The sequence below is a fragment of the Grammomys surdaster genome, unplaced genomic scaffold, assembly GCF_004785775.1.
Source record: "Grammomys surdaster isolate TR1022 unplaced genomic scaffold, NIH_TR_1.0 332710, whole genome shotgun sequence".
Taxonomy (NCBI): domain Eukaryota; kingdom Metazoa; phylum Chordata; class Mammalia; order Rodentia; family Muridae; genus Grammomys; species Grammomys surdaster.
Window position 1 is genome coordinate 7,529 of NW_021627928.1, and position 25,947 is coordinate 33,475.

The 25,947-nt window shown below is 43.9% G+C and overlaps 1 protein-coding gene across 1 annotated transcript; it reads left to right on the forward strand.

The window, feature by feature from the left end:
- The first annotated feature begins 5,617 nt into the window (after window positions 1–5,617).
- On the forward strand, window positions 5,618–23,466 carry LOC114616621 (vascular endothelial growth factor receptor 2-like). The gene is made up of 13 exons (XM_028762046.1): window positions 5,618–5,831; window positions 9,501–9,594; window positions 11,526–11,725; window positions 14,881–15,011; window positions 15,243–15,411; window positions 15,929–16,065; window positions 16,733–16,898; window positions 18,249–18,363; window positions 18,450–18,613; window positions 20,348–20,504; window positions 21,373–21,484; window positions 22,155–22,263; window positions 23,084–23,466. Exons 1-13 carry the CDS (start codon window positions 5,741–5,743, stop codon window positions 23,464–23,466), a joined length of 2,028 nt encoding a protein of 675 aa, XP_028617879.1. The 5' UTR covers window positions 5,618–5,740.
- Window positions 23,467–25,947: the final 2,481 nt, after the last annotated feature.

The following is a 25,947-nucleotide window of genomic DNA, read 5'->3' on the forward strand; positions in this document are numbered from 1 at the left end:
TGGAACTTTTATTTGTATTGTGCAGTCAGATGCATGAAATGACTCCCTGGAGCCTTTCATCTGCCTAGACCCAGCCTGACCTACTTTTGGCTGATTATCAGATACATCCAATGTTGTATTTTCCGCTTTATTTGAGCATTTCTCTCTGTGAGGCATCCCTCAATGAGTTGTTTGGCTTATCACGTACATGGAGGCAGTGATAAGTTAGAAATGAACGTTCAGAAACAACACTCACAGAGAATTTTTATTTGTGCCTCAAGGGACTGTGAGTCAACATTTTGGGAACTCTGAAGCCTGAATTTATATACAAGAGACATGAAACTTTCTTGTGCTGTCATTGAAGAGTTCTCAGTGCTGGGTAAGCAACATTACTGAAAAACATTGCCTTTATTCTGAAAAAGTGTGAACATGATTGCAGTTTACCAGACTATCTTAGTTACCGTGCATATCCCTGCATGGCCTTTCCATGACATTGCTTTATACATCAGTGTACGAACATATAAGAGAACAGGTTTGTTCTGGCCTACATTTCCAACGAGATATAGTTCTGTGGCAAGGAAGATCTGGTGAAACCGGCTGCACAGGAAGTGAATAGGAAAGGGGCGGGGCTATGGAGCGGCTCAAATCTAGCGACCCACTTTCTTCAGTGATGCTCGGCCTCCTAAAGCGTCCGCAGCGTCCCTAAGTAGTGTCACCACCTGAGGACCAAGTGTTCAAATACGTGAGCCTAACATTTCACATTCAAATCACAGCATGTGAGTAATCTACAGGCATGTATAATCTTCTTATAAGGGGTGGGGTGGGGTAAGCAAGATGTATCAGGCAAATCCTGTCTTCACGGTGGAACTAAAGAGTCAAGACAGTGAAGGCCACTGGCTGGATAAGGCCTCAACGAAGGTGGGACTCCAAAAGCAGCTAGGTGGCGAGACGAATGCTGCGGGCACACTGGAATAACTCTCGAATATAGAAGATATGTTTGTATACGATTTAGTCCTTTGAAGACGGGATAAGCTTTAAGAAGGAAGACAGGTAACGCATTGGAAAATAGTTGCAACCTGCACATGGCAGAGGCATGAGATTCAAATCATATTTCTTATGTACGTCATATAAATCTTATAATGCTCTTTTTTATCATTTAAAATAAAAAGACCCGTCAGTCTCGCCTTATTACTAATTACAGTGACTCTGTATTTTTGTTGACATTGGATAGTTTTACGTACTTCAACAGGTTGGTGTCATTAAAGGCAATTGTGGTGAGTGGGCAGGAGAGATGGGATTTTGAGTGGGAGGAGACACAGGAGAAACGAAGCCCAGCAGAAATGGCAGTGGGGACAAGTACAGTCTGACTCATCAAGAGGTTTTGCACACTAGGAATACAGAATGAATCCGACCTAACCTCTGCTGTTGAGAGAAGCATTTACCTAGCCCTACCTACGGCTACCTGAGCACCTGTCACACAAGTGCTGAGCAGATAGAAAAGGGAAAGTAAGTCTCTGGTTCTGCGACTAACCGAATACTCTATATCAAATTGTCTAAGATAATGTATAAATTTAGTACATGATAATGTATAAATATAGTAATAGGTTATACCTATTATATATGACTATTATTTAAATGTGAATTTAAAAGTGAGTGTATGAAGTTCGTTTTACATGACTAGTACATATAACTTTTTAAAAGTTGGAAATAGTTTTATTTTTCCATTTATTTGTTTATTTACTTATTTTTATGTATTTACCTCATATCCAGATTGCAGACTCCCTCTTAGTAACCCCCAAACTGCCTCTTACCCCTCCCCCTCTCCCCTTCACTTTTGAGAAGGGGGAGGTACCCCCTGTCTTATCTGGCCTCAGTGGGAGAAGATGTACCTGGAACATATAATTTTAATATTTTGATTTTTTTTCTTTTATACATTTGCTTATTTTATCCATTTTTTTTCTGAAAGCATTTTTAAGGTTTTTTATTTTACGTGTACGAGTGTTTTGCCTATACATTCGTATTGCATCATATACGTTCCTGCTGCCCGCAGAGATCAGCATTGGGTCCCCTAGGACTGGAGGCATGAATCACCTTGTGGGTGCAGAGAACTGAGCCTGGGTCCTCTCAAGAGCGACACATTCTCCTAACTGCTGAGCCACCTCAGCAGCCACCTTTCCCATTCACTTATCTGTGTGCATACACATTACCTACTCATGGTTTCTGGCCTCCCTCCGTCTCTGGTGCGATGTGGACTTTCAATTAAATTAAATATATTAAATATCTTTTATATATTTGATTAAAGGAAAAATACTCTATTTTATGTATTTGTGTATCTATGCATGTCAGTGAGCATGTGTGTGTGGTGTTTCCATGGAAACCAAGGCAACAGATTCTCTGGAGCCGTAGGAATGGGCTGTGAGTTGCCCAGTGTGGGTGCTGGGAACCAAACTTGGGTCCTGTGGAGTTGCAGCAAGCATCTCTAATGCTGAGGCATCAGGCAAACTCTACTTTAAAATTTCAATTTATCTTGTTTTTGTAAAGTTCCAAGTAACTATAAGAAAGTGCCTGGCGATGGGTACGTGGGTAGACAGATCCCTAGTGCCGAGGTTCTTCCCTTACAGGTAGCCAGGGATGAGAGCCACTTCGTCTGTTTCACGTAAAGGATGGAAAGTCATTAAGTTGTTAAAATATTCATCACACCGTAAAGTAACATGGGTAGAATTGGACAGTGATAGAGTCCAAACGTCTTAAATGAAGCACACACGGGGAAGTGCCGTGGAAGCATGTGATTGACAGGTGGCAATACCCAAAACCACAGCGGCCACTAGAAAAGGGTAGCGTGCCAGAGTTTGGTAGTGAAAGTGAATTTTTTTTTTTTTGAAAAACAAGCAAAGATTTCTTCTTTATCACCTGTCTTTGCAGCAAGCACTTCCTGGAATTTATAAAGTGTGATCTTTTGGGGAACTGCTTATGGCAGTTCCTACTGCTCATCTGTCTGTGCCAAATAGAGAATGCTACTGAACAGAGTGTGTGTGTGTGTGTGTGTGTGTGTGTGTGTGTGTATGTGTTGTGTATGTTGTGTGCGTGTGTGCCCACTCACGCTCCATGGAGGTCCAATTTTGATGGAGGTGGATCATCCTGCCAGAGGTATATTTGAGTATCATTTCTCAAGAGCTTCAGCTGTGAGACAGTGCCTCTCACTGGCCTGAGAGTCACTAGCTGATTCTTCTCGGCTTGGGCTGGTGGGCCTCGGGGATCCTGGTATCTCTCCTTCCCCAGCACTGGGATAACAAGGCTGGCACCACATCTGGCTTTTTAAATGTGAGTTTGGAAGCTCAATCTCAAGTTTTCACACTTGCACAGAAACTTCAGAAGCTGAACCATCTCCCTCATCTTCCTTCTGTTTTTTTTTTCCTTTTCTTCTTCCTCTTTAAAACAAATCTTGTCTTAAAAAAAAAAACAAATGCAAAGTATTTCTCAATGTGTGTGGGAGGGAGTATAGGAGACTGATTTCACTGAGATGCTGTTAAATTTGGGTACCATAGCCATCAAAGATGTATCATTTCCTCTAAGAGTTCTAAATGAGGCTATTACCATGGGCCTGCAGGTTCTGGTTTGTATTAGAGGAGACACTGTCTTCTTAAGTAAAACATGGAAGGGGAAGTGTCCAGAATTGTAAATAAGGCTTCTAGTGAAGCCTTGTTTGGCCACCAGGATGGAGAAAACCTACCTTTCCCAAACCAGGATCTATCTTCCCTCCATTTACCCAATTCTGACAGCCCTCCTTGGTTCTGTTGTCGAGGTTTGTTTGAGTTTGCTTTACTCTCCGCAAGAGAAGTTTCCTTAAGTATTCTACCCTGTTCACAAATAAATACCTCTTAGATAAGAGTACACCAATACAGTGGAACACCGATAAAAGAAAGAAGCAGAACCTTCAGAGTGTTGTCCATGGATACACTGTCAAGTGAAGGAAGACGTCAAACAGCCTTCTTAACGGAGTTTTCATTGGCGAGAAGAGGAGCCCAATATACACAAACCTAAATGTACATAAACCGTGCATGCCTTCACTAAAAAGATGCCCACAGCAAACAGTCCCATATTTTTCAAGCATAATTTCACTACATAGATTCGCCATGTGATGAAATATTTTTATAGTGAATCTGGATTTTAAAAAGCTTCCTGGACTTGCCACTTGCTTCGGGCACCGTACTTCAGGCTCACACACGTGGTGAAGGGGCATCTCTGTTCATCTCCCTTTTTTTAAAAAAGAAAAGCGTCATGTCACATCATTAATCGTGCGCATCAGTGTATTTTAGATTGGATGCAGAGACAATAATCTTATCTCTTTGGCTGAAAGACTGTCCTTTAAACTATCACGATAAATGCATTGGGTTTTTGCCCGGAGTAAAAGATCTTACAAGATATTTGTTGTCATTCCCCAGGCGTGGAAAGAATGGAAAGAAAACTAGGGATGAAGGTGGTCCTTCCTCCCTAGTTGCTATTTGAAGTCTACATAATTGGAAAAAAGAACTGTTCATACGGGGACCTTTCTCCCCTTTGCTCCTACAGTGACGCCCCTGGCAAGAAAAGCTCCCTTCTCTTTCCCCGAAGTGTATCTTGTCTGAAAGGTCAGGTCTGAAAAGGGCCAAAGTTTTGACCTGGCCGAAGTTACTGTAGGGGACTGTGGTCGTGGAACTGGGGGTAGGGGTGGGTGAGGTGGGGGACAAAAGCACTCTAGCAGCCACTGAAGAAGGCGCTCTTCTCTGTGTCCTGGAGCCCTGATCACTGCCAGCTCCCTGCAATCTCCTGCTATAGGTTTTCTGGACCGAGTCAGGCAAGGAGTTCACAACCGAGATGTCTTCTAGGGCTTAGCAGGTAAGTTTAGATGATTTAAAGTTTCCAGATAGATGAGAAAACAGTAGGGGAGTTGGCAACCTGGATAAGCGCCTATCTTCTAATTAAAACATTCAAATGGAGCAGGGGGGTGCGGGAGGTGTTAAAACTATGGCTGCACTGGCCAAAGCACCATAAAACAAAACTTCCAAGTACTGACCAACTCACTGCAAGTTAGTGCCCCAAATACGTCTAGGTCCAGGGTTCCTATCTTCATGCTCCCACCTGCGGGCGTATTTTTGGTCCCTTGGGACTGTCAGCTGCAGCAGAGAGTTCTGCACTTGGAGGTGCCTAATGAGGGCGCAGCGGGCCTTGTGTTTCTGGTGCTGCTTCCCAGGTTGCTGGGGGCAGCAAGTGTCTCAGAGCCCATTACTGGCTACATTTAACTTCCACCAGAAACCGAGCTGCGTCCAGATTTGCTCTCGGATGCGACTTGCCGCCCGGCACAGTTCCGGGGTAGTGGGGGAGTGGGCGTGGGAAACCGGGAAACCCAAACCTGGTATCCAGTGAGGGGCGTGACCGGACCCAGGGAGTCCCCACCCCTCCCGGTATTGACCCCGCCCCCATTCTCTAGTGTTTAGCCAACGCTCGCTCTCTGCGCTTGAGTCCTCAGGACCCCAAGAGAAGTAGGCGGTGTTTCCTCAGTTCGCGCAGAACGCTACCCGGTAGGACTGAAAGCCCAGATTGGGTCCCGCAGCCGGGATAACCTGGCTGACCCGTGTCCGCGGACACTGCTGCAGCCGCGGCTGGAGCCAGGGCGCCGGTGCCCTGCGCTCTCCCCGGTCTTGCGCTGCGGGGGCGCAAACCGCCTCTGTGACTTCTTTGGGCCAGGGACCGGGAAAGAGTCCGTGCCTGAGAACTGGGCTCTATGTCCAGCGCGAAGTGCAGGATGGAGAACAAGGCGCTGCTGCTAGCTGTCGCTCTGTGGTTCTGCGTGGAGACCCGAGCCGCCTCTGTAGGTAAGGAGCCCGCTCTTTAGAAGTAAGGCGGAGAAGTAGGGTGCGGGCGGAGAGTGGGGATGGGAGAGAAGAGGACCTAACTCGGAGAGCTCTAGAGACCGCCCTTTGCTGTTCTTTCACTTACCAATGGGGAAACTGAGGTTCAAAGACTCTTGCGAAATAACTCAGCCAGGATTCCAATCCCCCGGGCTTCGGTTGGAGTGTGTCTTGCGGAGCCGACGCAGACCCTGGCGCTAGGTAGGCGGGAGTGGAAAGGCGCCTGAGCCGGGGCAGGAGATGCTCCCACTGGCAGAACAGGCAGTCAAACGCCGGGAAGCCTAGCAAGCCGGGCGGCCTGGCTGGCATCAAGCATCCCGGGTTGTTGCCCCCTGCCCGGGAGTGGAGCAGGGAACCAGCCTCCGCCTCCGCCTCCCCTCTCCTTTAGCTCCAGCATGTAAGCGCATGGACTATTTGAGGTGAGGTCTCTTCACAGAGCAACACTTTCCTCCCCCAACTTTCTTTGGTGCAGAATGCTACTTTGCTGGCGGGAGGAAGAAGCGGCTTCCACTTCTGTGACAGCTTCTCCAGGTGTCTTAAAGTAACTCTCCACTTACTACTCCAAAGCCTTCGGCCCTGGGGTAAACTCCGAAAGAGTTTCTGAAAGTTTCAGAAACTCTTGTGTTTGGTAGGGTCACATTTCTTGTTTAAAAATGGCCTCTGCTTCAAGGTTAGGCGCACACTTGCTCTTGGGCTTTTGTGTAATTCCTTTCTTTTCTTTCCTTTCTCCTCCCTTCCCTTTCCTTCTTCCTTCTCTTCTTCCTCTATTTCCTTCTCATTTCCTTTTTGAAGCCACAGTTTGCAGATTTCCCAATCTCCACCCATTGGAGAATAGAGAGTCAGAAAAGAAAGTCAATTCTGCAGAAACATTCCGTGCATCCTTAGAGAATTGCACGCCTTAAAAGCACTGGCACCATGGTGATGTGCAGGACCAAGATCGCCTGTCTACAGTTACTGAGTTTTCCTCATGACTTGGCTCATTAGGCAAGCTCCATAACCGGTGTCCACTTGTTCCTGACAAGGCTGCACTCTCCCCCTTTCTGGGAAGAGAAAGACAGCCTGGAACATGCCGCGCTTGCCCTGGGTCCCATAGAGAAGTGAGTTGCTTTGAAGCCGGGGAGTGTCCCTAGTGTAGCAGTTTAACAGTATCCCGGTCCCTGAATAAAATGGAGGTTGCCCTTTTGGAGTGTGTGACTTGCTTAATTGGATTGGTCTATAATTGGTGCCATCGAAGTCTGGAGACAGAGCCGCTGTTGTTTTTCCTTCTGGTCTTTGAGCGGGAAGGATAACAGTGCACAAATTAATTAATGTTGGTTATCCGATTTGAACATAAAAGGGCTTTTATTGTATAGTAGCATATGTACCTCATACAGTCAGAATGAGCTTTCTAGAGGACAGAACCCAAACTTGCCAGTGAAAATGAATGAGGTTTAATAAAGGCAGCGGGGCTGGGGGGGGGGGCATTAGTCACTGATGTAAATCTCCAGTTATTGATAACCTCGTTGACTAGATTTGATTGCAGACATATCCCTAGGATACTGTGCTGCGGTCTTTGGTGTCCTAGGAATGGGGCATCTTTTTAAAGATAAGCATAGCTAACATGCCTGCACTCTAAGAGAATCTGTGGCTGTGTGTTGTTATAGAGACGGTCGAGAGGCTCTTAGAGGCATGAAGATCACTGGTAGAGCGGTGAGGCTCTGTGTTTGCTTCCTGGCACTGAGGAATAAGGGTCATTTACTGTGGTGGTGAAGTGGGCACAGCTTACCGGATGGCTAATTACTACTACATCTTCCTCACACATCTGCCTGTCTAATGGGTTCATCACATGAGCGTATCCAGCGATTGTTTTCAGGTTACTGTTTCTCGGTCATGTTTAAAATAGACTTATCAAACAAGTTGTTTTTCATTTTCCGCTTCTCAGACAAAGTAAGATTCCATTATTGGAAGACCTGTTTATGAACATTTTAATTGCTTGCCTGTGTTAGGAACAGTGACTTCTCTCATATTGACAAACGTTATGCTGATTAATTGAAGATGACTACCCAGTTCTATAGATGTCTCAGGGAGGACCAAGAGCACCTGTGATCCAGTCACTTCAAATGCCATTGAAAATGCGTATCTGTTGGTCTAGGAGGAGACACATCATGAAATTTAGAATCACAGCTCAAACACAAGTCATTGACAACGCCGACTAGCTTGTGAAATTCATTAATGTCATTTAATTTCCAACATTTAAACATATGTTATTAATTAATGAATCTATAGTTATATCAGCAACAGATGCACATCTGATTAGGTTGAGTGTATTCAGGGTGGTATGGCTGTAGACTGTTTTGCACATCCGTGGAGGTGTGTGAGATCCTCTACAGTCAGTGGGTGGACTGCTCTGGTTGTTCTCATAGGGCCGCAGTGTCACGGCTCTGGATATTTGCCTTGGCTGTTTGCTCATACTCTATTGACACGGCCTCATATTTATTCACGCTCACTTATTTGCCGCACACTGTCATTGCCAGCTGAGGCCTTAGGAGTCATCTGTTCTTAGCGTGAATCAGAGTGCCTGGATGCCTGCCTGGTATAAATTAGTTATTCTTTCCTTCTGAGACAGAGTCCCACTGTGTGGCCCAGGCTAGCCTCGAACTTTCGTCCCAGTGTCTCACTCATCAGAATGCTGGGCTTCCAGGTGTGTGCCATCACACTCGGCAGCTCACTTTTTAAGTGGAGGGCTGGAAGATCTTGATGTCCTTTAACACAGTGGGAAACTTCTGTTTTTCTCATGCTTTTTAAGCAGTCGGTAGCATGTTATAGGTGAGTTGACTGAAACCGAGTTATCTCGCTGTGTAGACCTGCAGTGGTGCGTATCTCTCGTGATGCCTTTATGCATTTCAGTCGGTTAGGTAGCAAGTGTCTTGTGTCTCCTGCTTTGTATTGGTGTGAGCTCAGAACTCTGATTAATGAGTTGGGAACCCCTAGCTATAGCTCATTAGACTTACACTATTTTTAGTTTTGCCCCAAGTTTATGAATATGCATGTATGCATGAACCTGGGAGATGCTTCTCTTCCCCAATTCCTTTTCGTCCATTTAAATGTGCTGTCTTTAGAAGCCAGTACCTTAGCCTTTGCAGCTCAAATACCAAAGGAAGTCTGGTACACAGTATGATAAAAGGCAATGGGACAGGGTCACAGTGGCTCCTGTCCCTTTCAGGGTTATGGAGATGAGCTGTAGAAAGATCTCTCCAGGGAGTTTTCATTAATCAGCAATCTAGTCAGATCTGCGTATCCTATGCTTTACAAGAAATGTCAGTGGGTCCTTTCCCAAGGGCCTGAGACCATCAGATGGAGGGAGGTTCACCGGGTTTCAATGTCCCATATCCTTTTGTAAGACCTTGAAGTTGGCAACACAGGAAAACAGGAACTCCACCCTGGTGCTGTGAATTGCAGAACTGTTGTGTTGGTTCGTGACCATCTGCCCATTCTTCCTGTTATGACAGAGCTTGTGAACTTTTACTGGGAATGGGGCAAAGTCAGTCCCACCTTATACAATGAATTGCTGAAGAGGCCTTTTAAAACTTGGAGTGTGCGTTGTTTATGGAAGGGCTTTCCTATTGGATCCAACCTTATCTAATTTGTTTCTAGGTTTGCCTGGTGATTCCCTCCATCCACCCAAACTCAGCACACAAAAAGACATACTGACAATTTTGGCAAATACAACCCTTCAGATTACTTGCAGGTAAGGATTCCTCTTCGATCCAGCTTTCCTGTGTGAACGGGCCTACTGTTTACTGAGATCACAACAGTTTCCACTACTGCAGAAGTATAATAGTATTGTTACAATTGTTTATAAGTCACGAGACTTCTAAGAACTCATTTAATAATGAAACAGTGGGAAAAGTCTTTTCAAACTTTTGTACTCTTTTGCTGAACTGTTTTCAACACGTGCAAATGTTTTACACAAATACAACATGCACAGGCACACACATGCATGTATGTGTAGATGTGCCAAAAAACTGGCATGTAATAGACATTAACAACTATTGATAAATTAGTAAAGCAAAGGAGATATCCTTATGAATAGAGTTAAAATTCTAGCTATGTTCAAGTCACCCAGAATGGCTTTTGGGCATCTTTTTTTCAGCTGTTTTCTACAAATGAAATTCTGCCTGTATTAGCAATTTAATCTCTAGCAAGTAATATTCCTGTTCAGACCATGACCTTCATAATCTGGCTTGATGTTCCAGTCCTCTTTCCCACTTGCCAGCAAGAAGTCATGGTGTTGATGCTGGATAAACTGGGAAACAGAGCTCTTTGGCAAGAAGGGGACCTTGAATTTTACTTTTCCACCAAGAGGCAAGAAAGAAAGCCTAGAGGAGGTGTAGCTGGGTGTGTGATCATTCATGAAGGGCTGTCTGCAGAACAGTGCTTTGGTAGGGATGGTGATGGGCCCAGGCAATGGTGCCATCTGACAAGAGTGCTTGGTGACAAAAACAATCCTGGTAGCTTGTGCCAGTTGCCTTACATTTGAAGAATCTCAAGCAGTCCACAGAACAACTCAGGTCTAGTGTAGATTGTTGCATGTGGAGAGAACCCAGACCTCTTATCTAAGGTCTACAAAAGTCACCAATGTCCAGTCTTTGGGGAAAAGCAAAACCAGAAAGCTATAGCAAGAGCTGTTTATCATTATTAAGTCATTCTAGAGACTTTCCTCTACCTATTCTCAGACACAAGGGTCACTTAAGATCTACAAAGGCTTCACCCTCCCTCTGGAGACTGCTGAAACATTTCTTAAGTTCTGAACACACCCTGGAGTGAGCGGGGCACGGATGATACTATGACTTCATGCAAGTTCTAAGCTCTTTGAATGATGGCTCAGTGGGTCATTGCTTTATTCGTACTGACCCCCTTCCTTCTGCTTTGTGGAGACTGGAAGCTGTAGAAGTAATGTCCATTTGATGTGGCCCTCAGAAGGCACCGTGAGCCTCTTCTCTCTGTGTACTAACTTTTTATTCCTCCTTGCTTATACCCACATGAGGACTCTGGATTCTCTGCTGTTAGATTCTCTGTTCCAATACTCCAGATACGCCCTGATCTCTGTCTGTCCTTCTTATTTACTGTTGCTGCTTGGAATGCTGTTCCTCCCGACGTGCATAGGTCCCTCAGACACATTCCTCCCTTTTCTTTGCCTCGTTTCTATTTTCCTTCACAGGATGAAATCACCGCCATTTATGCAACAACTTGTACTTTTTTAATTGTCTATCTCCCTTTTGATCAGAGTTAGGTTCCAGAAAGGCACTAATTTTCTTTCTTCTTGGTGTAGACTGGACGACTACTCTACCACTGAGCATAGTGTCCTTGGTCCCTTAAAAGTTGTTCTTTGTCCTTAATAATGCTTGGCATCATATATTGCTTAAAATATTTATTAAAAGGATGAATGAGTGAGCCAACAGAAAACACAGGACCATGTGGGTGATTTATGTAACAAAGGGTGTGACCGTTGTGGCAAGTCCTTGCAAGACCGTCTGTCATCAGTGTCTATCAGTCTGAAGGTGTCTGTTGAGTAGTTTATATGTATGTGAAAAAAAAAACCACGAATCTTCTGTTCTCTTAATCATAGCCTCATGGCATGGAGTATGGCATTAATATCTCCTGGGAAAACTTTTTCAGGGGACAGAGGGACCTGGATTGGCTTTGGCCCAACGCTCAGCGTGATTCTGAGGAAAGGGTGTTGGTGACTGAGTGCGGTGGTGACAGTATCTTCTGCAAGACTCTCACAATTCCCAGAGTGGTTGGAAATGACACTGGCACCTACAAGTGCTTCTATAGAGACGTTGACAAAGCCTCTACTGTCTATGTCTACGTTCAAGGTAAGTGGTGGGCCAGAATGTCCTCCCCACGGCTGCCTCCGATGTTGTCAATCCAATAGAGTCAAGAAGAGTTGAGTCCAATAAGAGGCTTGCTGGAAAAGCTGTCTGCCCAAAGGAATATAAGAGCTTCTCTGCCAGGTTTCCTTAGAGAAAGGACTCAGCAGCAGTCTGGGCTTTGTTTGGAGCGGCACTTCTTTGCTCTGGTTAGGTCAGCCCTGGTTCTTTTTCTACGGCGCTCTGTGATTCCCTGTGACCCGTCACGAGCTATGGAGACTCATAAAATGTCTTCTGCTCTTCGAGACTCTGGGATCTTTGAAAACGAGGAGGACTGGAGGTGAATTATAGAGAGGTTGCCGTGGTGAGATAGGTTATCTATAGCAGGGAGGTTTTTTGCAGGAATGCATAGGGAAATAGCCAAGGACTCTAGAGGCTGGTTTTTTTTTTCTCCTTTTTTCTCCCTCCCCCATAAGATCTTTCCTTTCCATATTATCACTTTATTAAAAAAAATTTCACATACCCATGTGCAAAGCACAACACTACACTCAAAAGAACCCCTCCAGACAGCATGTCTTGTCTTTTCTTGTGTGAACTGAGAGGGCTTGGCATCAACCCCAGAGGGATGAAACCTTACAGATATGATCAGTCTTTGTGGACAGAGTGAATATTTTACTTTGAGGTTATGGCTAGCTGTTTGGGCTTCCTTCATAGACTTCCCCTTTAAGGGCTAGTGATCTAGAATTGATTTACAGGACACCTTTAGTTTTATGTCAAAGGAACTTAGCTTTCGTCCTACATCAAAAGGTTAGTTTTGTGATGTAATCAAGGTTTGTAACTTAGCATCCATATATTAAAAACTATAGTGTAACATGTATTCCATATTTAGGGGATGAATAGAATCTCTTTTACATTCTAAAAATTGCATGTCACCTTTTCTCGTGAAAAACCTCTCTTCACTGCCTGTAATAACATCTGCTTCTCAGGAATCTAAAAGTTGTATTACATGTAAAGATTTCTTTGTCATTCTTTTTTTTGTGTGTGTGAATGAGAGCTTTGCATGTATTATGTGTGGTGTGTGCATGCATGCTATCTGTGAAGGTCAGAAGTGGGCACTGGATCCCCTGGACCTGGAGTTACAGATGATCATGAGCCACCATATGGGTGCTGGGCACTGAACCCAGGTCCTCTGCAGGAGCAGCCAGTGCTTCTATCTGTTGGGCCATCTCTCCAGCCCTGAGTTGCATGATATTTGACATGAGCATACAATGTTATGTTTCTTTCAGAGAAGGATGGAGCTGTAAAAGTATTTTATTTATTCATCTGTATGTAACCTTACATCTCAGGGGATTAGAGACAAGTGGAAATGGCTTTGAAGGTTTTTGTTTTGTTTTTTTGTTTTTCCTGAAAGCCACTCTTACCAGACAGGAAAGTTCTCAGGGCACCATACCTGCATATCTACACTTCCATTTCAGTAGGGTCAGTGTACAGAAGAACAGGGGCCATATCCAAATAGCCCATGACGCTCTGGAGCTCCTCAGCGACTGGGTGTTCTTTTTGCTCGGTGTAAGCAAAGCGTAAGATAGAATTCTGTGCCTCCTCTCCTCGCCCTGCAGGGCTGAGGGAGACAAGGCTCAGACCTTGGAGAATGCCTGGCTCCTTTTGATCTGGCAGTCTTGGGAGACGGGGCTCTCTCCGAAGATTGCAAGGATTTCCTGCTCTCAGCCTGTCTGGAAATGCTTCAAGATGAGCTTCTCCTACAATATCTTAATACTTCCTTCTCCCCGAGTCAGGAAACCTGGAGACATGAGAAAAGTCATCTCATGGGTTACAATAAATGTTTTATTTTGGGAGGATGCGTGGTTGTTTGGTATTCTTTTGTTTACTTCCCCTTTAGGGCTACTGAAATAGCTTCCAGCATAGCTTTAGTCTTAAGTCAAGAGGTTAATTTAGCTTCCCAAGGCTTTGAATGAAGCAAGCCATGTAATCTTCCATTAACATGTCCATGGATAGTAGGCAGGGGCACCAAGCACTGGTCTCTAGCACTGTTTGCTTGTATATACTTGGTGCCTTTGGGTATACCATAAAATTCTCCTCCTGCCTCTGCTTAGCTTTCTGAGGTGAGCTATTCAAGAGTTTGCTCATGAAATTTAACAACAGGAAAGAAAGCATTGAATGTAGTATTCCCTATGGATAGGTCTTTAATGTCCCCTCTTACTTCCTCAGCCTTCTGTCCCATTTAGCAGTGGATGGAGCCAGGAAGTGGGCCTTGGCCGTGCAGGATAATGGTGATGGCATGTGGGGAGCGAAGCTAGCTGCATCCTATGCTTTCCAGCTGGGGAGGAAATCAGGTTTTTGCTGTTGAAAGGAATTAGTTACTCTTCTTCCCTTTGGTTTCATTAACTCTTTCTTCACCTCTGAAAAGGTTTGACCAGATGTGTGGGAGGTAGGAGGGAAGGTGTTATCTCAAGTAGTGGCTCCAGACCCTGTGTTCTGTCTCTAGGGGATGAAGTAAATCCCCAGCCTTGTATTAATACTGTGTGAATGGTGTCTGAAAGATATTGAAATCGATCTGGCTTTCATCTCAATCTTTGGAGTTCTGTTTTTCCTAGTACTCATTGCCACAGATTTTCATACGTGCTAAATCTTTAACTAAATGTAGTGGCTATGAAACGTTACTTTTTATAAAGACTCTTACCTACAGTTCTCACAGACTTAAGATATTATAAAAATCGTTCTTCTGAATTACTGAATCATCTGATTGTTATTTTTCTTAGTTTAAAGATCCTAATTTCTTTTTAGTCATTTACACTATTTGCCTAATGGAAAAACATGAACTTTTAGCATCATAAAACTCAGAGTTTAAGTGTATGGATTTAAATGAAATTTTTTATTTTATATAAAAAATAATTTATTAAAGCATGGACTATTAAAATGGATTCGACTTGTTAATATTCCATGTGGAAGAAGTTATTTGTTGAAGTTTTCCTTCACTTTTTTCTGTCTCTGTGTCTCTCTGTCTGTATCTCTGTCTGCATCTCTGTTTGCATCTCTGTCTCTGTCTCTCTGCCTCTCTCTCTCTCTTTCTCCGTCAGAGTTCATGGACCCAAAGACTAACTCTCTTGCTAATAATTCACTGGGAGAACTCCCTTTTCTTCTAGATTACAGGTCACCATTCATCACCTCTGTCAGTGACCAGCATGGCTTCGTGTACATCACCGAGAACAAGAACAAAAGTGTGGTGATCCCGTGCCGAGGGTCGGTTTCAAACCTCAACGTGTCACTTTGCACTGTGAGTTGCGTCTTTTGCAGTCACCACATACGTTTCCATAGCTGTAAGCCTTTCTGGAGATGAGCTTTTCATTTCCAATACCATGTCAAGAGCTGATTGCAAAGATCCCTTAGGGAGGGCCAACAGCACAATAAAAGTTCTTCAAGTAAGAAGTAAGATGGGTCCTTCATTGGCCATTGAATTTGGACAGTGTTGGGTTAAATATTTGTTGTCTCTCTTTTTGTTAATCAGAAGTATCCAGATAGGAGATTTGTTCCGGATGGAAACAGAATTTCCTGGGACAGCGAGAAAGGCTTCACTATCCCCAGTAACATGATCAGCCCTGCCGCCATGGCCTTCTGTGAGGCAAAGATTAATGATGAAACGTACCAGTCTATCATGTACATAGTTATGGTTGTAGGTAAGTGGAGATGTCCTTTCCACTTTATTGTATTGGAATACCATACAATAAAGAGTGGCTTTCTACATGAGTACCCTGGATAGCAAGGTGTAGAGGGAAAGGCAAGGGATATGGAAAAAAATATTAGCTCAGAATATGGTTAACTCTTTCCAGATACTCTTCTTTACCAGGCAAACTATTGCAACTGAGATTTCTTCTTTCTTGTCAAGACCAAGAATGGAAAAAATACCACGACAGGAGCTCATTTTATGAAAGTTCAATATTCAGAGCACTGCCTGGCACCAGTTCTTTTAATTGTATCTAGATTTTAATATTCATTGGGTTATTGCAACTTCTTTGAAATGCTGAAGATAGTGATTTGTAAATCACTATACACTGCTTTTCTAAAGCCATCAAGAAGCAGTGAGGTTCCCCGAGGAAAATGATGTCACATGCTTTGCACCACTTAAAAGATGTGTGCCAAGTCCGAGATTTCTTTTCCATCTTACTGTCTGTTTTTATCATTTACTTGCTCCAGGATTTAGGATTTATGATGTGATTCTGAGCCCCTCTCATGAAATCGAGCTATCTGCCGGAGAAAAGCTTGTCTTAAATTGTACAGCAAGAACTGAACTCAATGTGGGGCTTGATTTCAACTGGCATGTCCCATCGAAGGTAACAGTGACAGCACGAAGCCAGACCTCTGAATACTCTGATAATAAGCCCTAATGAAGTCTTCTTAAGAGATACTGGATCCTCTCTGGTCAGATAAATTATAAAGACAATAAAACACACACACACACATTTACACCTACAAACATACACAGACACCTATACCTACAAAACACACACACACACACGCACACACACACACTTTTATATAGGACTATGACAGGCTGCATAGCAACCATGAGAAGGTGTTATGCTGGGAGACCCAACCCACCCTGCTGCAGTCGACCTGTGCATTTTGGTCCCCACTAGTGTCTTAATCTTTTGACATTACCTCTCTGTTCTCTTAAGCCCTTGATCTGTTTGTCCCTTTGTGACCTGGGTTAGATTTCTCTTTAACCAGTTTTGTTTGATTTCATGCTCCACACACATCCCATTCTCGTTAGGTAAAGGAGACTTCAATATCCTCCCTCAGCTCCACCTTTTTCAAATTCCACACATTTCTCCCAAATCCCAATATACTGTTGTTGATGTGGTGTTTATAGTCTATTATTAATAGTCGTCTTCACCAGGTGACAGGGGTTGATTCCGTGGGTCTCTAGGAGCTATTGGATAGTATTCTGCTGGACTGTGAAGAGATTTACTAAACTCTGTTTTTGCTTCTCACCATCAGAATAAGAAGATTGTAAACATGAAACCCCTTCCTGGGACTGACCCGAAGCTGTTTTTGAGCACCTTAACAATAGAAAGTGTAACCAAGAGTGAACAAGGGGAATATATCTGTGCAGCATCCAGTGGACTGATGACCAAGAGGAATAGAACATTTGTCCGAGTTCATAGTAAGCAACCATCTTGATAATACCCTGTGCCTCAGGGAGTGAGATGCCTAACATCACTTTGGGTTACTTGTTCATTTACAAGGTACTTTTGGGTTGTTAATGACACAAAACCTAGAGATCAACAGCATACCTTTAGAGGTCAGGGACTTGAATTCAAAAATCTCAATTTTAAAATGACACATGGTAAGTGCTCATTAGGTACTATTTGTTATAACTGCTTCTGACATTATCATTATATAATATATAGTTATATAAGTGGAGTGTTAATAAATACGAGGGCGTGTTTTTAAAGACTTCAGTTTACCATAAGGAAGGCTAAGGAACTTATTTAAATAAGCATGAACTTCTCAAATGGGGAAACCCTGGTTGAGTGCTTTCTGTGTAGTTTTAGGTGAATAAATTTTCAGGGATACCCTAGCATTCTTGTAAATGTCTCAGCTTAGATAATTTATGCATGGTAGAGCTCCAGCTTTTGCTCCTGTAGGATTACCTTGCAGCTCACATGTTTGCGATGTCAAAGTCTTACACACGCTAAGCAAGTGATCTGTCATCGAGCTCTTGTAAGGAAGTGAAGGCAGAAGAGGGGAGAACAGTTAGGAGGTTGATAGTTCAAATCCAAGTGAGAGATGGAGGAAGACTTGGACCAGGGTGGTTGGGGGAGGGGGAGTAAGAAGAGACGAGATCTTGGATATATTCTGAGGTGTGATCAACAAGGCATGCTGGTTGATTCACTGACGGTGAAAAAAAAAAAAGAGATGATTTGAGCTTTAACACAAGCAACTGAACAGTGACATCATTAAATAAAGAGGACCGGATGGGCTGCAGAAAACAGCATTGAATGTGTTTCTTTGGTGATGTCCATTAAACATCCAGGTGGAGATGTCTGATATATGTAAACCCGGAACCCAGGGAAGTCAGGCATAGGTTGAAAGCTTGTATTTGGAACTGTTGCTTTCCATCTGAGACTAGATGGAAGAAGGGACTTGGAGAGAGAGAGAAGGTCTGAGGAGGGAGTGTAAGGGCAATCGACACACAGAGTTGGGTAGAGGGTGTCATGGGAGCAGAGAATAAGGTATGGCCACTGGTCCTTGGTGCTGGTGGTGGTAGAGAAGGCTGTGTGGAAGATAGGATGCTCAAGGCTCATGAGAGAGCACTAGTGAGGAGACAATGCTGACAAAAGCTAGGAGGGAGCTGGAGGGTGACTGCTGTAGATGGCACGGGGAATCTCAGGACGGCAGTGCACACATGTATCCCGACCTCTACCCGTTCACTTGATTAAAAAACCCAAACCAAAGGGGCATTTATAATAACTTGGCATTTCTGAGAACCATTGCTTTCATTTTCTTCTAGCAAAACCTTTTATTGCTTTTGATAGCGGGATGAAATCTTTGGTGGAAGCCACAGTGGGGAGCCAAGTCCAAATCCCTGTGAAGTATCTCAGTTACCCAGCTCCTGATATCAAATGGTAACTACTGGAAATAAAAGCAAAGCATTGGTTTGCATGGGACCAAATCCTTCTATTGCAATACCTCCTGGGATTGTCTCCCTTAGGTACCGAAACGGAAGGCCCATTGAGTCCAACTACACCATGATCGTCGGCGACGAGCTCACGATCATGGAAGTGAGTGAAAGAGATGCAGGAAACTACACGGTCATCCTCACCAACCCCATTTCAATGGAGAAGCAGAGTCACATGGTCTCTCTGGTTGTGAATGGTGAGTCCATTTAGTGTCTCCTCTGCCAAAAGTTTACTAGGGAGAGAGAGAGAGAGAGAGAGAGAGAGAGAGAGAGAGAGAGAGAGAATGAATCTTCACACATCTCCCATCATTCCATTGTCTCCTGTTATGTCATCTGCATCATTAAATGGGCCAATGCATAAAAAAAAAAAAATGAGAAATGACCTAGGGAGGTGGATTTGAAATGAGGTGTGGTCTGGCATCCTCTGGCCATACTTCCTTGATACTCACGTGAAGTTTCTGTTGTTGGTCACCTGGAGATGGTAACCCCTGGCCAAATGCCTCTGGAGTCACTCAAAGTTTCATGAGCTCCAACTGTTCCTGTCCTCGAAGCTATACCTCGAATGAAGATTTGAGAGACCCTCCTTGTGTTTTGTGTGATGTTTTAGTCTGGAGATTTACCTGCTTTGCTGCAGGCGTGTGGCAGGACTCCACACAGGAGACCTGTGGAGGCCAGCATCATTGGATAACTTGCTGTCCACAGTCAGAGGACATAGTTAGAGTCTGTCCAGGAAAGAGTGTAAGCTTTTGATTTAACTGTGATTTAAACTTTACTATCCCAAACTGAATGCTATAATTAAGTATTTGGGTGCGGGGTAGAAAGGTGTCATGGTCAGGTGAGTGTAGCAGGTACCAGGTTGACTTAGAGTGTCTTTCTTACATGACTTTCTTAGAATTTTCATAGGCTAATGACTATTGCCTTCTCCGACCCGACAGAAGAGACAAGAGTATCAGGGATTTAACTAGATTATTTGACTACAACCCTTTTCCTCCCCCTGTAAATAGATGAACATTTTGCTGCAAACACAGTTGGAGGAATGCTGCTGGTGTAATTCTTTGTGCTTCTTACTGGCCCCACACATTAAACCGTCAAGAGATTGTCTCAGTCCCAGAATGCACTACCCACGCATCTCCACCCTCCTCTGTGCATCTTCTGAGGATGGCTTGGCTTCTTTCTTTCTTTCTTTTTTTTCTTTAGGGAGTATTTTTAAAGATAACAGGTTCTGGGAAGGTTGCTCAAAAGCAGCATGGATAAAGGGAATTCGAGAGAGGGGAGGAAGGCAGAAGCTCATTAAGTATAATGGAAAGAAGAAAATAATTGGGCAGCAAAGACAGAGAAGCAGACAGGGAACAACCCCATTGCTCCAGTTCACCAGGTCACCACATTCAATATACCTTAGCATTTCCCCTGCTGTGCACAATGCATACAAAAGTCAAGTTAAGCTTCTGTTGTCCAGGATCTTGTTACATATGAACTGATGCCCTTGGGCAAATCTTTTAATATTTGCCCCATTTCTTCTCGTGTGTAAAGTGAGAGTCCATGACTATATGGACTGAACGTCAGTGTGAAGCATCTTGGCAAGGCTTGGTGGATAATACACGTCTTTGCTGCATTATCCCAACTGCTTTCTCTCTGTAGCCTTTCACGCCATTCTTGCTAGGCTGTAGGACATGGAGAACAATATCTTTCAAGTAAGGCTGAGAGAGTGAGGCTTGGGAGTGTATAGCTGGCCTGAAGTCACTCAGCTTCTTGGGTTTTATGGTTACGAGAGCATAAGAATTCAAGTCTTCTGTCTCCGAGTTTGGATGTCCTTTGGAAAAGCAAGCAGAGGCAAAATCATCTGAGTACATAAGGCAGATCTGGTTGCTAAAATTCCCTCTTTGTTCCTCAAAGCAATTGGGAAGTTCACAGGTTGTCTTTTCTATCTCCAGTCCCACCCCAGATCGGTGAGAAAGCCTTGATCTCTCCTGTGGATTCCTACCAGTATGGCACCATGCAGACTCTGACGTGCACAGTCTATGCCAACCCTCCCCTGCACCACATCCAATGGTACTGGCAGCTAGAAGAAGCCTGCTCCTACAGGCCCTGGTGAGTGGGGCTGTGTGCTCTGTTTCACTTGCCATCATGAGTTCCTTCTTGCCAAGCTATGCCATGGTTCCATCTAAACCTGCAAGGCTATCTCCAAGGAAGATACCCTCTCAATAGTACCGGACTCACCTCCCACATTCCACTATGTGAGTCAGCTCTTTCTTCTTAGTTAGCCTTGATGGCTAACCTCTCCAAATGGATACTATTTGCTGTGTTTGCTAGTTGCCAATCTTTGGATCATCTTCTGTCTGTGGACGGGAGAAGACCACACTGCTCCTCCTTATCTGTGGGGAGGTCCAGCTCTCAGAGGAAGTGCTGGTGGATGGGAGGCAATGATAAACCTAGCCCGGGCCTCAAGAGTCTCAGGCCCAGCTTATCAAGGTCTACCACAAGTGCAGACATCCTTAGGGAAAACAACAAGCCACCACCTTCAACCTACCACCCCAAGCATTCCACTTCCTGTTGTTGTTTTCGAAATAGCAAACCCTAGTTTCTTCCTCAGCTGCTGGCCATTTCCTAAACAAAAGCCACAGTCGCTCCCAGAGAGATGACTTTAAGAAGCCCCAGTGGCTTCCAAGTTTCCTTACCTTCCTTTGAACTAAGTGAGCTTGAATTGTCTTGTCGATCCAATTTATGAATGGAGACATGTTCCCAGAATAGCTGCTTCCCTCCTGTATCCTCGGGCAGCTACCTTGGACCTTTGGACTGCTGTTGGCATCTATTTTTATTTGGCGCCGAGTTCGGCGAAGTGTTCGCCTGTGTCGAGAGTTATCACTGAGAACGTGATAACCATAGGCTGACCCTTTCCAGTACTACTGAACGAGCAAGGAGTCAAATCTTGACATGCTGTGCTTTCTCCCTCTCACAGGCAAACAACCCCATTTACTTGTAAAGAATGGAGACACGTGGAGGATTTCCAGGGGGGAAATAAGATTGAAGTCACCAAAAACCAATATGCCATAATTGAAGGAAAAAACAAAGTGAGCTTCCACCGTTTGATTTTGAATCTTTCTCTTTCTACTCCTCACTTCTGAACAGAAGGTGGTACAATAACATGCAAAGATATATTGGAGGTTAATAATCAGTCTGTGTGATGTCATCCGTAACACCCAAGTTCCAGTGTCAACCTAGGTAGATCAAGAAAGTGTGAGTTTTACACACACACACACACATACACACACACACACACTCAGTCTTAAAGAGGAAGAAATTTATGCTATTTGCAGAACAATGAGATCATCATGTTAAACAGAATAAGTTGGGCTAAGAAATACAAATATGATTTTATTACACGAGTCAAAATTTAAAAAGGCATGAAGGTAGAGAAGACTTTGGGAAGAGGAGGGGGATCTTTCAGACTGTGGAGTAGCCAAGACAGAATGATTGAGAGTGGGTGTAGTCTAAGTAGATTATATGCATGTATAAAGTGGTATAATAAAGCCTGCTATTTTTGTTCAATCACTATCTACTAATTTAAAAGGTGAAGGGAAAAAACCCACAATACCTACAGCTTACTACCAGTTTATGGAAGAGAACCGAAGCACATAATTTCAGTGTATACAACTGTTGAAAAGTAATTCCAGTTCTATGCACATGACTCACACATGTTCAGCCTGCATTGCTCATGGCTTGGGTCTTCTGTGTTCACAGACTGTAAGTACTCTGGTCATCCAAGCTGCCAACGTGTCAGCATTGTACAAATGTGAAGCCATCAACAAAGCCGGACGAGGCGAGAGGGTCATCTCTTTCCACGTGATCAGTGAGTAGACCTCTTTGGAGGGTGGGGAGGGGGACCCTCAGGAAGTGGGTGCTAATAAGCTGTGAGGTCCTCTGTTGTCTTTGGGATTTGAGCAAGTAGTGTGTTGTGGCGATAGGAGTTGAAGGTAACAAGTTAAAGCCGCTCACGTAGCCCCTGGGTTTGTGTGAGACTTTGTGTGCCTCACAGGCCAGAGAAGGTTTCCACTTGTGCTTTAAGCCTGAAGCTCCATGTTATGTGTGGCTTGTCTCGCTCACCAGAGTTAGTGTGTTTCATGACTTACTTGGGTTCGTGAAGTTATCTGTGGGTTTGTGACAGAATAGAACCAGAATTGAGGTTTCTGGGAGTATGGGGAAGTTATGGCCCTCTGCCTTCCAACACTGCAGAGTTGTCTCTGCAACTTAGTTTTATGGGTAATCTTGAGCTGATTGTACTGGCTCAGATGTTTTTGTCTGAGCTAATTACTTGTAATAAATGTAGTTTTCGTGTCATGTATTAATAAGAAGACATTGTTAAAGATTCCATGTGATGATTAAATGCCCTGCTTTGGTCTTTTTGTTTTTTGTTTTGTTGGGTTTTTTTTTTTTCAATTTGGAAACCATATCCAGAACTCAAAGTTAAATGCAGTAAGTACTTGGGGAAAATTAATTTCACATTTCCAAATAATACATTTTGAGAAATGAATTGCCTAGTCTGGCGCTGCCTTTGTGGTAATGGCTGGGGACCGCAAGAGCTGTCTCTTAGGTCATCATAGCAGCAAGAAGACGATGGTGTCATGCACCAACTTAAGTCATTATCCTCTAACCATAGCTTTACATTTCAGGGGGTCCTGAAATTACTGTGCAACCTGCTTCCCAGCCAACTGAGCAGGAGGATGTGTCTCTGTTGTGCGCTGCAGACAGAAATACATTTGAGAACCTCACATGGTACAAGCTTGGCTCGCAGACCACATCGGTCCACACGGGCGAATCACTCACGCCAGTTTGCAAGAACCTGGATGCTCTTTGGAAACTGAATGGCACCATGTTTTCTAACAGCACAAATGACATCTTGATTGTGGCATTTCAGAATGCCTCCCTGCAGGACCAAGGTGACTATGTCTGCTCTGCTCAAGACAAGAAGACCAAGAAAAGACATTGCCTGGTCAAGCAGCTCATCATCCTAGGTAGGGAGACATCCCTGGGTGACGGAGTTGCAATGCCTTAAATGCAGAGTGTTTGAGTGCTGTGTGCATAGTACAGGCCTCTGGGAGCTTCTGGTGTAGGCTGGCACGATCCTGGAAGCAGACCAAAGCTAACAGTGATGAGATGATTCGTTACAATTAGAAGACAGCTTGGCTCTTTCTAGCCTTTATGATGACATCACTACTAGTATCTATGAGGGAGTAGCTTGAACCAGGGAACTTACTGTGGCATCTTTGGGCATTCAATGATTAAAGTTAGCACATTTGTGTAATACTATTAGCAAAGGGAGGGCCAGAAGCTCGAAGTGATGGTCTAGAAGGAGAGGATGGGACTGTAGGCAAATCCTGGGTGATCATGCTATTGTGGGGTCTCCAATTCCCGAGGATACAAATCAGTCTCTGCTCGCTTTACTGCTGTCATTTTAGTCAGAGAACACACTGGCACATACAAGGTGGTCAGTGGGATACCTGCTTCATGAACAGTATGACGAGGGTCTGAGTTTAAGATCTAGATTTTATGGAAGGGGTGCCACACTCATTGCCTGTACTTCCATAGTATCCTGTGTGGTCTTTGGTAGGTAGAGTTCAGTGAGATAAGTTTGTGACTAGAAAAACCATTTATATTACTGTGGAGATGCTCGCCATGTCTTGTCTAACCTCGTACTTTGCACAAAGCCTAGCCTCTGAGGGGATCTGGTGAGTTTAGGGGGTGTCTCTTTGTGCTTTTTCCTTCCATTTTCTCCTTTCTTAGTTGTACTCTCTGAGGTCCTTGTGATATGCATCTTCTCTGTTTTATATTGTGAGGAAGGGAAACTACCCAGGCTAACTTATCTACACCAACACTTTATATGAATATCATTTTTTGAGTGCTTTGGCTTATCTAAAGGAGTGCTTCAAAATAGACACCAACCTTAGATTGTTATTGAAAGCTTGAGGACAGAAAGAAAGATGTTTCTGAGTCAAGTCGTTCCCAAGACCCTAGAAACCACACCACATATAGGACCAGTTATATCAGGTGAACATTAGGAGCTGGTCCAGATGAGGAAGAGTTTAGAAAGGAAGGAAGGAGGCTCCGAGCTTCGCTATGAGCAGGAAGTTTGCCATCACAGTCAGTGGGTATGCTTCTATAAGGATGCCCATATTGGTTCCGAAAAATCTGTTCTTGGAAATAGACCAGAGCCAAGTACTTTTGTTTAAACTCTGACATAGTGAACAGGGGAATTGATTGTATTCTGCTGAGTGTTAAAAGGGATTCTTTCAGCATCATTCTTTTTGAAACTCATCCGTGTTTTCACTGCAGTTAGGTGATTTTCAGGAGGATGGTAAAAACTCATGTTTCACTCTACATGTAAACAGATGGCCTTGGCTTTTCTTAGGATATTATTGTTTGGTTTGTTTGTGTTTTAGAGGAAACCACACTGGACTTTTAGGCCCATCAGATTCTAGAATTATCTCAACCATTTACTTAGTTACAGGGACTTGGGTAAGGTGCTTAAACCCCTGGACTGCAATCACATCCCATAATAATAAGCCTAATGGCCTGGCTCTCATTATATGTGACTGACAGTAAATATTAGAAACGATATAATGTTATCCAAAGTTATGTAAGCTACTCCTTACATAACTGTGCTGAAGTTTTGCCTTTCCTAAGGGAAAACATGAATTTTACTTTTAGTGGCTACAACTTTCCAGAGAAGAAGTTATTCGTAGGGTAAGCCTTGTGGGATTGGAGGGAATAAATCCTTTAACCTGAAAAAACAACCCCCAAAGATTCCTAAGTACTGTGTGATTTGCAAATGAGGTGGCTAATGTGACTACGTAAAGTCTCCAGTGTCTGTCCGAAATGTCCTTTCTCATTTTGTTGGACTCATTCAACAGGATTGCTGTGTCACGTTCTGTGTAGTTTCAGCTTGCTTTATTAATGGGCTACTGCTTGTCAGGTTTAGAGCCGTTCAGTAGTCACAGGACATGAAAGTGGTTCTAAGAGTCGGAACCATGGGCTCTACAGTTTTCTTTTCTTGTACACAGAGCGCATGGCGCCGGTGATCACTGGGAATCTGGAGAATCAAACGGCGATCATGGGCGAGACCATTGAAGTCACTTGCCCTGCGTCTGGAAACCCTATTCCACACATTACGTGGTTCAAAGACAATGAGACCCTTGTAGAAGATTCAGGTGATTCAAACTTGTCTATTTCTCTGGTTGTAGATTTTTTTTTTTCAAGGATGCTATGTAAGACTGCTGTTGCTTCTTGGTTTGTTTCAAAGTAGACAGAAAGCAGTATTTAGGGAACTGGAAAAAAAAACAGCTCAGTAAAATGCTTGCCACACAGGCTCGAGCAATGACTGCATTCTCATCTCTAGAACCCATGTAGAAAGCTAGACCCAGCATCCTTCTGTAATCTCAGTACTAAGGGACAGGGTGGGGGGATGGAGCCCATTTGCCAGTCTAGCTGGATTATCAAGCTCCAGATTCAGAGAGAGAGAGAGAGAGAGAGAGAGAGA